The sequence below is a fragment of the Pelecanus crispus genome, chromosome 5 (assembly GCF_030463565.1).
Source record: "Pelecanus crispus isolate bPelCri1 chromosome 5, bPelCri1.pri, whole genome shotgun sequence".
Taxonomy (NCBI): Eukaryota; Metazoa; Chordata; class Aves; order Pelecaniformes; family Pelecanidae; genus Pelecanus; species Pelecanus crispus.
In genome coordinates this window covers 65,488,807-65,504,529 of record NC_134647.1, presented here as the reverse complement: position 1 = coordinate 65,504,529, position 15,723 = coordinate 65,488,807, and the positions used below count along the sequence as shown (strand labels likewise).

Genomic DNA, 15,723 nt, shown 5'->3' with positions numbered 1-15,723 from the left:
TGCAAAGAGCACAAAGTAAAACTCCTGACATTATAAAAGCTGAATAGTAATTTTGGGCATCCTAATTCTTATCATCTTTCTTGCTGCACCTTAGGCACTGTTCAATAGTCACTAATGGCTGAATCAGTTTCTTTCAGTGTGCCTCCCACTGACATGCCTAAGTGGAAGAACACAAAATCTCCAGGAAAAAAGTAGTAAACTATCATATATTTTGTTTCAGCGCAAAAACATGAGAATGAAATTACATCTTTTTCTTCGTCACACTCAGGAGGATACTGGACATGAATATATTGACATATTTCTAATAATCACCTTTGCTCCCAGACATTTTGATTAGATAAAACAAGACTTAAATTTCAGATCTCTTATTAAATCATAGCCCAAATGCCAACAAGGGAGTGTGTTATAAAATCAATTCCTCTTTTTTTTTTTTTTTTTTTTTAAATATTCACCCTCTGAATTAAATTCTGGCTCCATAGAAGCCAAAACCGAAATGCCAATTTATTACTGTCAGAACAAGATGTCACCTTCCTTATTCTCAAAGTAACTCCCTTTTCAGTTAGAGTTTGTATTAAAAAATTATGACAAATCTCATTTGGAAACTTAAAATCTGGACTCACATCCCACATTTTAGGAAATATTTACAAAATACTTCTATTTCTATATTTATATACTCTAACTGAAATATTCTATTCTATTTGATACAGACATATTGTGCTACTACTTACAGCTTAATCTCTAAATAAGCTACTTCTGTAAAAATTTTACAAGTTTCTTAGAAATCTCCACGAATTTCAAAACATCTTCTTAAAGGTTTTGGCTGTATTTGAAGATAACATATATCTAGTCATTTCTGAAACTCCAAGGCCATACAGCTTCAGAAATTACCTGGTATACAGGATCTTCTACATCTTCTTCCAAAATTGTCTACAGCAAAGTAAGAGGACAGGCAGTAAAAGCAAAGAACATAAACAGTAGAGATAAAGGAACTATTTTCAGAAATTAAAGGACAGCAAAGAAATAAGCAAAATGGGCAGGTAAGTATATAGTTTTCTTTTTTTAATATACAGATAAATTCACATTGTTGTTCAAAGTAACTTTATTCAAGTTTCATCTGAGTTTAGCAATCTGCACCTTATTTGATTTGATTCAAATACACACATTGAGAAGTATATTGAATCTTCCCTAAAGTGTTAGACGCTATTAAAAACCTGACTTACAACACACTGACCTTCACTGAAGTTTTCCTTCTGAATTAGAAGAAACACTACGTGGGAAATGAACAGATCATTTCCAGTTGGTAAACATGTTCATCATACCCCAAGTGACAGCTTTCATCACTGTTTAATCCTACTTCTGAGCGCATGATGGCTGTTAGGTTCATATTTGTCCATTTGAAGCTAGCACCATTCAAACCCATTGATGTTAAGAAATGCTGAGGATGCTCAGTTCCTCTTTGGAGCAACTTTGAGGGATACTCAAACCATACTTTTCTTGGCAGTAGCCTAAGCTTATGCGTGTACCTGGTATACCGCTTGTTCACACTGTTTATCCTTTTGTGCCTTTTTTTCCATTTCTTCCCTTTGTTTCAGTTCATAGATGAGCTGAAACAGGTCTCGCAAGTCCAGAATTACAGGTTCAGCCTATGGAAGCAAAAACAGCAAGGAGGGTTTCTACTTGGGAAAATATATTCCTCCTATCCCATCCCGCTGATAGAGCAGTTAGAGCATCTCCACAATTGGAGAGAACATACAGAATTAACTTCTACCTTAGCATCCAGGCTTGGGTTAATTTCTATCAAACTAACTGTATTTGCAAATTAATGATAATTATAATTATGAATATAAAAGGCATTATGAATATAAACGGCATATATATGAATATAAAAGCATGTTTATTAGTGGTTTCTCACACAATGAAATTACGGTAAACTATATGCAAAGTAGCTATTTGGTAACTATTACTTTCTATTTAGATGAGTATAGGAATATAACTAAATGTATCTGTATCCAGGCTAGTTTAGTTAGAAAGGAAAAAAGTAACTAATTCTAAAAAAATACATCATAAAAAATCAGAAATAGTGAAATACATTCCCTTTTTCCCAAGCTGGTTTCATTAATTTGCTATTTAAGAACGTCTAAGCAGACACTTGTGACAAGCCTAGCACAATCGTAAACAATACAAGATTGGCCTCTTGAATAGCTTCTTATGAACATGACTTTTCTACTGAGTTACACTATAGAAAATGACAGTGATCTGATACTTACTGCCTGGGCTGTTTTTATTGCCACAAATCTGTGATTTCCCTCCTTTCCACATACATATCCAAATGCTCGATGGTCTGTGATATCCTTTGCGATGTATGAAATTTCATGAACTGCATGGTGGTGCTGTAGTAGCTATTGAAAAAAACACAGTAAGAAATATCCATCAGAATGTTTTATTAAAAAGCTGTATAATTTCTCTTTTATCAGTGCTTTACCTGGATCTCAATACACCTATGGAATTAAAACAAACAAACATAACCTGGTATCAAAATCAATGAACATCTGAGCTCTTTAAGCCTATTCTCTTTTCAAGATCTAGTCAAACTTGACTTGCTTTAATAAATTGACTAAAAGCCTCAACCGGGTATTTTTCTTGGTATCTTTTGGTGAGATATAATTGAACAAAAAATACCATGTTACCTAGTTACTACCGACACAGCATCCTAGGTACGGAATCAGTGTTGGTAGGTATATATAAGAAGCAGCAGCAGCTGGCTGTAGCTTCATACAGGGTGACTCTGAGGACAGACTGATCTGCAGGGGCTGCAGAGCTAGAGCTGAGATAGCCAATCTCTCTAAGAATCGGCACCAGACTTGCTTTATCTCTGCAACACTCGGCGTCAGCCAGCAAGCAGTATTTCATTAAAAGCATAGCAGAACTCTGAAAATTTATTTTTCCCAGAAAATTCATGGAAATGCAATTATCTAACTTGAAATTGATACTAAATGCAGAAGTTCACATTTTATTTAAAATCCCACTTTGGTTAATTGTAATAATAGAAAGACTCAACTTTGGTTTAGATGTGTGAGTAAAACTCTCCCCAGAGCCAGGACATGAATCTGAGACTCCTATAAGCATGTCTTGGAGTGCCAGCACGTTTCTTGCTTTGGCCTAAGTAGTATGTCATTACCAAAATAATATTTATGTATTTCTACTTAAAATAATGTCCTTGAAAATTTTATCTAAAACAATCTATTAGTTCAAATTTCTACCTTCTGATATATTGACCTGCTCTTCTATCATCTAGGGATAATGCTATTTCTGAGAGCAGGCAAAGCCTCACAAAGAACTCTTTTGAGGTCCAGATTCCTGCTGGTTTTGAGAAAAGCACATTTTGAAAATCAGCATGGTATCCAGGCAATCTCTAAACAACCAGTTATTTTTAGAGTTTAAAAAAAAAAACATTTTAAAATTCAAAACTGGAGAGGATGTGTGTGTGTAAAAGCAAAAAGGCTGAGCGCACGCAGGGCAAGTGACAAGCGATGAGACTTCTGTAGAACATGAATTGAAATTTAAAAGGAGAGGCAGCACGCAAGAGACAGATGACTACATATAAAACAAAAGACTGGACATTTTGCATTTTCATTTCGCAGTAAATGACTCCTAACTTGCCAAGATCAAGATTGCTTGCTCGTAGGAAAATGGAAGTGTTGCCATTGACTTTAGGCTGAACGCAGCTAAGCTGAAGGTGTGCTTCAGACTCTCCCAACCTGTTAAGCATTTAAAATTAATGACGGGATCTTACTTAGATAATACAGGGATATTGATTTATTAGTTTTTTCTGAAAACCAAGGTGCATGCTATCTGTTACAATGAAATGAAATGTTCCCATCTCTCTATTCTGCATATGACAGGGAACATTATCTCTGGCTTCTATTAAATCAAAGTTCTTTGACATTGCTTTATTGATTGCGAGACAGCGTTTTGCACTGAAATTAAACTGTGATCAGGTTCCTTCCTCGTGGAATTAAATTTGAAGATCATTCTACCATGGAAAAGTATCATCCACAACGTAAGACAGCAGATGGAGACACTCCAATTTATTTGGGAACCCTCATTAACCGTTTGAAAATCATTACATTTTTAATGGTTATGATACTTTACATACTGTATCAATAGATGTCCAAATTAAGTAAAGGTGACTGCAACATTATCCTTTCACATATTTTACTGTATGGAGCATTTAGCAAGAGTTTTTCATTTGTTTGAGGGATACTGAGTTGGAACATACACATGAAATGCAATGTTGCATACACACATCTGTACTAAAACGTAGATATAAACACTCCTTCAAACCTGTGCTTTCACAGCCCTCGATTCATCTAATGTGTCCTTTCTACATATTCCAATACTTCATTCCAAACATTATTTAACAAGTGCCTGATTCTTTGCTCACCGTAAAGCAGCAATGAGACTCCTGTTGCAGTCAGTAGAGATTTACCATCATAAAATGCAAGATCAGAATGGCATCCTTTTTCTAAATCTTTGTTTTAAGGATGCAGCCTGCCTAGTACCCTGCAGAGCCCTTCACAGGAGCAAGACGTGCACTACAGTAAAGGACAACAGAAGGGACAGGATGAGGAGAAACATCATCTCCTCCAGCCACCCAACAAAGACTTACAACTGACGCTATCTATAAACACATGCTCTTTGCATGTTTTGATTAGATTTGTGTCTGACGCATTCACATAGCTTAATCTGTCCCGTAAAATGAGACCAACCAATAGGAATGCCATCTTCATCCCTCAGTTTGTAACTGCTCACATGTAGCCACCCTCTTGATGCTCGATATGAACAGTCCTGAAAGGAAATGAAACAAAAGCCACACAAAACTGCTTACAGCAGAACTACTGGTGAGTGCTCAACAAGCTGATATACTCCTTTCTCCACAGCATCTTCTTTTTTTTTTAATATCTTCAAGGTTTTACCATGACTTAATCCTGTCTCTAGTGGGTCAGAAGCACATAAAAGAATTATTTCATAACTCAGGGATGTTTATGGCACCCCCGTACGCCCATGCTGATGGATTCCACCACACGCTATTTGATGTTTTTACCGTATCTTTGCTGAGCGCTGCTACAAGCCATTTACCTGTTCATAAGTGAGGCATCAAATTGTTTTGGAGGGCTGCAGTATGACAGAACAAATTATAGAGAAGACTTAATTTGTATTATGGTTCAATCCAGTCAATTAAATATTGCACAGATAAGAAAGTAATTTAACATTTAAGCTTCAGTTCTTAAAAAAATCCATGTACATAGCCTCCAAATTATTCTAGGTCTCCTGTGACTTTTAGTCACTGTTGTAAACGTCGAGGATTTTAAATGGAAACACAGATAAAACCTCAAACTGGGTAACTAAGACAATCTCGTGATGCACGAGTCCTTCTTTTTAGGCTAAACATGATGTCATTATAATATTTTATTCATACACTAGAAAGTTTTTTCCTGGTGTTAAACTTAAAGAAGTCCAAAATACCCACCTCCACCAAGACTGCTGTCTTCCCTCTTCCCCTTAAGTTTACTCCAGTCTTTCCCACTAGCCACTGTTTTCTGTCTTTTTCTCCATTCTGTACCCTGCTTCTCCTCTTCCCCCAGGTTGCTCCCTGTACATCACATTGAATTGATTTAGCTGCCTCTGAGATCTGTAGCATTTCTAATTTCCCTCAGGCTGCTTGGCACCTATCATAAATTTTTTCACCCCTTATCCTCATCTTGCCCCTTTATTTCCATGCTGTAGCCTCCAGTGCCACTAAATCAATTAAGTCAATCAATTAAGTACTTGGAGGGTCCAGCAATCATGTCAAATATGTGAGTTAGATGGCATGAGAAAGTCACTGCTTTACTATCGCTATTTCTCTTTTAATGAGGTTGTCTATTTAGTGGAGCCTGGGGCACAGTGTTAAGAGCCACAACAAAAGATGTCCTGCAAGCTGCAAAGCCTCCTATAAAAGCTGTCCCACTGAAAGCAGGAAGGATGTACCACACAATATTGTATCTATACAGACAAGTTTCACAGGGTTTTAAGTTACACAGCCTTTCACCTTGAATAACTAAATGGTGAGCCCATTTTCAGATAGGCAGTATCAACCAACAGCTCCGCTGTTGTAATTTCCACGTCATCGATACCGGGATGTGGGTGACAGAAGTGGCCCAAGCGTCCTCTGAATTTCTACTCTGGTCTATTCACTTCTACCACATCTGAATAAGCAATAATACATTTTGCATGTCACTTAAAGCTCCTCAAACATCAAAGTTACCCACCAAACTGCAAAATCCTTAATGGATTCATAATAGAATAACTTTATTAACTATAGTTTCAGTCATACTGCTGTCTACATGCAAGTTCCCCATACTCCAACTCATATTGTGATTGCTCAGCAGCACGCTAGGATATCAGCCCTATCTGTTTAGGAAGAATAGTGAACAAATTGTAGAAACTGAACTGAACGTGGAAAATTATGGCAATGCCTTAACGACAAGCTTAGCAAGCCAGAAGTGTAAGAGTACTTTGACCGTTATTTACTGCAACATATTAAGTGAAAACAATGAATTGTAAAACAGGTGAGTTCTTCTGAGATGAATTTTATCTTATTGCTGCAAGAAACACCGGAGTGCTACAGACATGTGGCCAGCTCCTCCACTACACCTGGGAGGCTGCTGTGTTCCTTAACAGTGCTCAAGCCATGCATACTACGGCATTTTGTCAAATGTTCTTCATGGCCATTTCCTTACAATTCCTGTTTGTTTTAGCTGAGATTTGCAGGGATCATGGGGACAACAACTGGTCACAAGCATTTCTCTAATTGCCTATGTTTGTTCTGCAATGCTTCTCTGCTGTTTCGTTAAAATGCACTTAGTAGAGGTGGTCTGGAGCTGCTCATCTCCGTTGTAAACACCTCACATTTCAAATAACACGCTTAAGGAGCAGACATGAAACACTTAAATTCTCTACAGCTGCAGATTCAAATCCCAGACCTGTTTTGTAACTTCCAGGCATGGACAGAGGGCAGTCCCCTGTATGTAGACAACAACAACAGAAAAAGAAAAAGAAACAGAAACACACAGACATCTGGAACAAACATCTCATCAGACCTTGCTGGCATGGTTTTTTCCTCTGGTACCCATTAATGGCGCATGGATACCCGTTAAGCAGTTGTGAATCTTTCAACTTCCTTTCACCCTAGAGACAGTCCCATTTCAATGGGATTGTGTACAGACAGTTTGGGGAAAATGTCACCAATCTCAAATGTCAATGGAAAATAAATAAGTAAGTCACAGTTGTACCACAAACTTGTCCATGTTGTTTTCTGGAACTTGGCATTTGGGTGGCAGATGGGGTGGCGAGGCATCAGCCTACCATGATGTGCAGGGAACAAGCAGATGGGGAAATGCAACAAGCCTTCCCCTAACCACTGCAAAAAATTTCATTTTAATGTGAAATAGCGAAGAGGAGGCAGCTTGGTGTGTTTCAGAGCTACAGTTACCGATGACTCCAAACTCCCTGCGAATCACTGCTGGACGCAGCACAGGGTGACAGAGCAGCGGTGGTGACAGAGCTCATCCACCCGAAAAGCCAATTGCTCCCCGCCGCCATCAGTGCATGCACCCACAGCCTTTCCCCTGCCTCCCTGGTGGTTCCTGAGCACTTGGCACAGTATAAAAACATTTGACTGGCATTGTGGGTGTTGCTGAAGTGTAAAGGAAGAGACAGAACTTGCAGGTTGCTGTCAGAGGCAGCTAAATCCAACCTGATAAGGCTTTGAACACACCTTGTGAATTTACCACTGCTGACTTCTCAATTAGTGACAGGCTGCTACAAATCGTGGTGTTACTGTTGCAGTCTCCTCTGCCCCCACTGGGCAGATGCTTTTCATTATCTTTTTTCTTTTCTATTATTTTGGCCTATTTTTCAAAGTTGAATACAAAAAATTGTTTGGATTTTGCTCCAATTGGTCAGAAAGGCAAGAGGGGAGCACTTCACCCAGGCCATATAATACAAACGGGGACACTTGAGGAAAGGAGGAAAAATAGTCCTCACAAGAGAAACAGCTTTAGAAACTATGTATCTAAACAAAAGGCAAATATGAAACATTGTATTTCGAATCTGACAGTCCTCTACTACCCTAATGAGTACTCCAGTTGCGTGTCCATGGGGAGAGGACAGCCGAATAAACAATATATGACAGATCACAGTAATTTGGCTTATACATGGTAGTGGTTGGTGTGGGTGAACACTTGATAGATCAAAAAAAAATCTGTTATATAAACATTTACTACAACACATGGAAAATTTCATCTAGTTTGAATGAGGAAAGGAAGAGAGCAGTACAGTAAGCTTAGCAAATTATCAAAATACTGAATTCCTACTAGAACAGCAAGCAGTCTTGGAACAAAGTATCATTTCAATTCAGCTTACAAAAATAAATGTCACATATGAATACCTGAAAAGCAAAACCCACTAGAAACCTCTTGTGGTTATGAAAATTTCAGTACGGGGAGGCATTTCCAGGCACTGGCCAAGATGATCAGTTTTGATCATAAAAGAGTATAAATTGAACATATTACCATGGAGTGAGAACTGAACCCTTCCACTGAAGGCTACTGAACACGTGCTACCTACTACACAGCCAAAATGAATGGTCCAGCCCTGAATCTTCTTGACCCAAAGCCACTCATGAAGTTTGGGATGAACAATAGGTTATGGACCTTCCATCTGCAAAAAAACCCCCAAACAAGAATAGGGGCAGAAAAGGCAAATGTAACCTCTGGAGTGTCCTCCAAGCCCGAAGGGACTCTTCAGATGGCAGCCTTTAAGGATGTCTTCACAATGCAAAGGAAATAAATCTGTCTAATTCCTGTGCTTATTCCATACACATTGATTTTGCAGACAATAACTTAAAGAAAGACTTTTCCAAGTGCCAACTTCTAAAGAGTGTTTCAGTGCACAAGCTTCGCAATAAAAACACTTGGCACAAAAAGCACACTTTCAGATTATATGCAGATCAAAGCTTGGTCTATGTATCACGAAGGGGCACATAAAATATGGTGCTGATAAAGAAAAGAAGACAGATTGAGCCCTAGTTATCACAGATTCAGTCCCTCCAAGGGGTCAACAGTCTGGCTGTGACACAGCAAAGCACCCAAAAGATGTGTAAATTTAATTTCCTCTTAATAACAATAATAATAATACTCTTAAGAGCCACACTACTCCTGCAACCGAGGAGACTGAAGCAAAAAACAGATTATGTGACTTCCCAAGCTTACATGGCAATGTGCAGCTGAGTCAGGAAGGATTAAAGTCAGCGAGCATAATTGTATGTGTAAGGATAAGCACATCTTCAAGTGAAGTGCTAGACTAAGCTCAATCTGTACACTCCAATTCATCCTATATAAAGGCAAGCACTTAACGAAAGTACCCCAGGTAGGAGCCTGTTTGGTTGGACTCAGGAAGATAGCTTAGAAGGGTACTTCAGCCTCAGCTAAAATCTGAATTAATCCTTACCATTTCCTTTGCTTGATGGAAAAAGTATCCTGCTACTGCCTGTATCTTACCTGGGGAGCAAGAGCAGCAAATTCTTAAGACAGCAAATGCAAGTGTCCTTGTTTGTGCCTCCTGTTATAGGCACATGCAGTGGTGCTCTCAACTGGCCCGGAGTTGTCCTCACCCGAGACCCCTGGCATACGCCAGGAGTCAATTAAGCTAGCCAGACTTAACTTTGCCAGTGCAGCAGTCTAATTGTGATGAATGATATGATATTGAGCTAGCTGGATGTTCAAAGAACCTAATTTGTGAAAGAGAACACCACTAAGGTAATAAACTTCTGTCTGGCTCTCATAATTTGTAATAATGTCTGACAAAGACCAGATATGAAATTAGTTATTGTTCATGGTCTTAGGAAGCAAATGCTAAGTTGCTCATGCAGAAGATCCATTTACTAGATATATGAATTTGGAAAGGAACAAAACAAAACTGGAACACACACATGGCCAATTTTGTATCTTCACTTCAAAGGCTTTTCAATTTTTTATTGTACCAGGAGTGAAAGTAGCTAGCTAGATCTAAAACCCATGTCCAATTACTGTTAATCCCAAGTTATATTTTAACTAGGTACTTGCAAATATTGTTCCAGGACAAAGAAAATCCTAAGGGGCAAAGAAACATTTTCATAGAGCTTTGGAAAAACAAATGTGCTACATTAAAGCCGTGATGCTGGACCTCCCATGAGTCTCGTACTATTTTCCTATTGTTCTGCATCAGACACAGTCATTGTTTTATCAGGATGGTTAAAACAAAGAAGGATTTGCACAGCAATACCAAGAAGCAGTGAATCTGGTCCTTGATACTGAAGTCAATGGACCCACTAGGCCATAATCAGCTCAGTAATGCAATATGGCCCTACATTGCAACTGTATGAGACCACCTATAGACTACAATACATTATTCTACCTTGCCATTTCACTATTTGAATGTGCTGTACAAGTAACAATACTTGTCTATAAGGATATTATTTTATTCTTTGGGATGGCAGCTGCCCACTGGCCACTGCTGGGTTTCCAGGGCTGTAACACATCTGTCTCTGCATATTCTCCCTTAGCCCCCACCTCATCACCTTCTGCAAAATGGTCAGTAGATCAAAACAGCCATAAATATGCCAATATTGCCCTTTACTCTCAAGCCAAAGCTTCCACGCAGCCTAAGTGTGGCACCTCTGACCACGCTTTGTATTTTTTCCTGATATACTTTGAAGTTTGTAAGACTCTTACTGATTAAATCTTCAATTTGAGGGAGCACAATATTCAGTAATGAGACAGTTAGTTTGTTACAGAATCACTGAATATCTCCATATTTTTATTGCATTCATCTTTGTAGCCTGTGAATACCTTTTGAGAAGCCTTTACTTTTTGCAAGGTTCTTTTGTTCCTTTACACCAATATCCCTCATCTGCTGAAATGCTTTTGATTTACATGAACAGCACAAGAAATTCCTTCATACAACTCCTAGGAGCTTTGGAGGTAATTTTTTGGCTTTAACAGTCTCAGATCTTAACTGCTTCAGATTCAGCAAGCATTATGACCCACCCTCTTCTTGCAGCCTGTGATTTGAAAAGCTCATCAGTGAAAACCAGCCTCTGATTTTCTTGATCTGTCATGCAAACCCTATAAAGGAGAGTTTGCAAAGATCACAAAAATTCTACTCGTATTGGCAACACCGAAATTAGGTTGCACTGAACAGTCATCAAACAGCAACTTTCTTTAACCATAAATCTACTTCCATAACATTACAAACTTCTCTCGAAAAGAGGAAAAAGGACAAGAGGGATTTCTTTTATATTTATGTATGTCTCCTAGGTACTCATACCAGTTTAATATCACTTTAAAGGAGGCTGAGAGAAAGCACATGTACAGAGAATAGGAATAGAGAAAGACTCTATGAACTCACAGACTGTGTATAACCAGTATGTCATGTTCATGAGCCAATTGAAAATGAAAGCAAAAAAGCTGAGACGTTCACACGACACAATGTTTTGCATCTTTCAAATACAAAAGTGATTTTATATTCAGAAATAAACCAAAGCATACAAGCAAGAAATCCCACCTCTGTTCCACAGCAATAGGTTGGTTTCCAATGGCACACTACAGAACTGGACAATATCCACTCAGCTCAACTCTTCATCTCTAATGGCTTAATTTTCTAGTGGACAGCATACAAATGTACAAGTAAAGGAGACATCCTGGAATGTCCCCTACCACAGGCATCGGTTTGCATATGAGAAACACTTGAGTTTACCTTTTCTATACCATAAACAGGAAAGCCTTTTATCCTGAGGTCACCCTTCTCTACTACTACATTTTCCAAAATACATTATCTTGAGAAGTCCTCCTGGTTCCCAGCAGAGATGTCTGAGATGCTGGATATTCTTCCCAATGCAGAACTGGCCTTTGAGGCGATGGCCAACTCTTTGAAAAGACTAAGGAACAACCTCTATCAATATTGTAAGATCTCAGACTATTCCACAACTGGAGGTGTACAATCACAGAGCATTATAATGACACCTGTGTTGAAGGTGCCTGAAGGCTGCCGATGGACACTGTATCTGCAGGTTAGCAAAAGATGACTCTGGAGTGATAAGCTTTACAATTCAGCAACAGTACCATTAACTACCTATCCTGGTCATAAATACCACGCTGGCATTTCATGCCATTTTATTTTCAGTCTTTCTACAGAAAAAGAGAGGAACCCATTTTCTTTGAGTTACAGTTGCATGTATAAACAAACTTCAGATAATCCCACAAATGTGGCACTCCTTCATTTGTTCAGGTCCCACAACAGACACTTAACCTAGGATATAAAGCATCCGTAGCAACACGAATGTGTGCAGTACCTAAGCCCGAAGATAAAAACAAAATAAAATGTAAAAGGCAAACCTCAAAGAGACTCTAAAAAAGAACAAAGAACTTACAGGTAATTTTTGGCTTGATTTGGGGTTTTCTTCCTCCCTGCATTATCCCAAGGTAGGAATTTCTGGAGTCATACTCAGTAGGTGCTTGGCACATTGTATGACAACAGTTCTACATTTCAACTCAGGCAATGGAGAGTATTTATAAGTTCTGCCCTGGCACCTTCCAAAAGGGAGCCCTAAAGCTCCCATTTGCACATTTTAAAGCCCAAGTTGTTTCTTCCCTGCTCATTTTCATGTAAAGCAGACCAAATGTTTGGTTTTAGTCTTCTCCTGCTAATTGAAATCTCCAAAAGCAAACTTTGATTAAACAGTCTGCATGCAGATGTGGCCCAGCAGAGAACATGGTTCAACTACACTTGCTTTTCTCTCTCCCTGCCTTGCTTTTTTGTCCTGGCAGTGGGTGTCACACAGGGTCTCCCTTTCAGAAAAGCTATCAGGCAGCTCTGCCCTCACCTTTTACTTAAATGCATGCAGTAAAGTCTTTCATAGCTTTGATGCATGGATGCTGGATTGTTTTCTATTACTTATTCCTTTAGTTTTCCCCCACCCTTTACAACTTCTGTGCACAGCATGTCTTCTACTTCTAATCAAACCTGAACTTCCTCATTACTTCAATCTCAGCACTATGCATATATAGGTTACAGTCTCACGTGCTTTACACTTTAAAATACTTCCAAATTCCTGTATCATTCACAAGAGTACATTTGGCTAATTAAAGATCACACAGGGCTATAAAACCTTCTACAAACCAACTCAGTCTTTTTAAAAGCAAGGGCACAATCAAAAAAATTGGATTCATATCCGTATTTTGACTATCTAAAAAGAAAAAAAAAAATACTCAGAGCTATGCAGAGCAGGGGCCAGGAGCCACATCCAATATTTGCAGATACCCAGACTTCTCATTTGCTTTAAATGTCAAGGCACTCTAATTAATTAGTGCTCTGCCTCACCTATTTCACAATGCTCCCTTTAAAGTCTGCAGCAATGTTGCTGCTTGCTTCACTAGGAATACAATGATGCAGAATTAGGATGGGAACACAAAGAATTAAAAAGTATTAACAGTAGAGATAGCTAGAGTCCATTAAATGCCGCTTTTTCTAGAGGCGTGCTACAACTTAGGGACACATTAGGCACTGCTGTAATTCCACAATTACCACCAGGTGCTGGGTAGCACAATGGGAGATGCTCTTCCAGCCCTTAGGCTCTGTGACACATGGTTGCCTGCATGCTGAGCATGCAGTGCATAAAACAGAAAGGTTATGAGTACAATTATTTCATTTAGGAAGACAACTTTTATGAACAGTTACTTATATATTAAGCAAAGGTCTATTGATATCTGAAATGTACTACTTATTCAACTGAAAGACTGGGATGAAAGCAGGTATTTGTGTTTGGTAACTGTTGACAAATAAGAGCATCCACTGGTAACCACTGTCTTCCCTCCTCTTCTCCTTCCACAAGGCCACTTATTACGTACACTAGGTGGAAGAAAAGGCATTTACCTGTCCCCCTGGACTATCAGACTGAACAAAGCTCTTGCTGACTTCCCTGTAAATACAAACGTGTTCCTGAGGGCAGAACTTCATCCACCGATTTTTTTGCCAATAGAGATCTATTACTATCGTCTCGCAAACTACAGGTAACTTGAAAAGTAAACCTTCCTGTAGTTTCCCTCTCCCATTACATTGACAGCAAAGGTCATCTGTCTCTCTTGCATCTGACCCCAGCAATAGGAGAGGTTAAACAGCTTACAAGCTGGCACAGGAATTCAGAAGCGTCATCGGTAGTATTGCCATTACCAGGGCAAACGGGAAATTGCAGAGCAGCCTACCAGATAAAATGCACTGAATAGGAAGGAAAATCACCAGCACACCTGGGGTGTAATGCTTCCCAGTCATCTCCAAGAAGAAGGAACAGCAGATTTCAAAGGGGGATGTAACTTTCTGTTATGGCACCTGCTGAAGGTCCCCCACCACTCTCCAAGGAGGTTTCAGTGCATCTTAGCTGTCTGCGCTATTATTATGTCAGCACTTCTCTTGCTAAATCCTTTCCCGAGCAGTTTTAAATCCAGCGATTGTAAATCAGTGTGTGCTGAAAATGGGCCTGAATTTTTTTGCTAGTGTTTTTTCTTTCATTTTTCTAGTTAATGCATTAACCTGGCTTAAAAATACCAGTACTTGCAGACAACTCCCCTGCCCCAAGCAACTCTGTATTTTGGGTGCAAAATCACAGCTGGAGTCAGTGGGACTACAATGTGGCTTTTGTATCCTAATTTACTTATCTGAATCACAAAAGGGTAGTGATTATAGGCAAAAAATCCCAATATAACTCTATACTTTGAGTTTTCTGCTCTAGGACAATACATCACCAGAGGGATGCAGTGCAGTTCCACTATATACATTTCTATAACCAAAAGTTAACTTTCAAGTTTTTAGTAAAATTCACCACAAATTCTGCTTAAGCTTACCAAACATTATAACGATACCAAACATTCCTAAACGATATAGGAAGTGTTTACACTAATTTTTACTACAACAGCTCTATAGAGGGCGTCCCCGCCCCCGATGCAATGGAGGCCAAATGGCGATTGGGAATATACATATAGTGAGGTTCCCCTTACCATAACACACAATGCATGTAGCAGCACCTCCCTTTCTTAAATCCATCCTGGGGTGCTTCGCTTAAACAACAGGAGGCCATATACAGCCAAATGAGACCATCACCAAAGTCATAAAATCTTATTTTCTGCCTTTTTGAAAGCAATCCAATTTTTACCCCTTTCATACTGAAAAATACAACAAATTCCCACAAATTATTTCAGTTTGGATAAAACGTCTGGAATAGCTTTATTTTATCTTCATGCCAATTAGTGTCAGAAATATTACAAGACAGTTCCTGCGGATACTAACTACAAGAAAGTTGAACTCAGCTGTAGATCAGCATTTCCAGATGAGAGGAGCAATAGAAATTTCAGCCTTCCTCTGTATGCCAAGTGTTAGGAGGAAAGACGTAAGGTTCAAACCAAAGCTCCTGGTCCCTGATCAAAGACTCAGACTTCACAATGCCCCAAATCACACCCCAGTTTTGCCTTTTGGGATCTTTTTTTCACAGTGACGAAACTGTCACAATACATAAGGATTTTACATTCTTCATAGAGCAAACTGGGCATCTATAAAATGTATCTCTATGAGCTTGTGGCTATTAAAATCCCA

At 39.0% G+C, this 15,723-nt stretch overlaps 1 protein-coding gene across 4 annotated transcripts in view; it reads right to left on the bottom strand.

The window, feature by feature from the left end:
* Positions 1 to 15,723, bottom strand: part of DAB1 (DAB adaptor protein 1) — a 120,198-nt gene that overhangs the window by 36,812 nt on the left and 67,663 nt on the right. For 3 of the 4 annotated variants that reach the window (XM_075711239.1, XM_075711241.1, XM_075711242.1), the window contains exons 4-6: positions 2,268 to 2,399; positions 1,524 to 1,643; positions 889 to 927 (exon numbers count right to left, since the gene is read on the bottom strand). In XM_075711239.1, coding sequence (XP_075567354.1) covers positions 889 to 927; positions 1,524 to 1,643; positions 2,268 to 2,399 — 291 coding nt within the window. The remainder of the gene's footprint in view (positions 1 to 888; positions 928 to 1,523; positions 1,644 to 2,267; positions 2,400 to 15,723) is intronic. The other variant, XM_075711243.1, reaches the window with a different exon arrangement.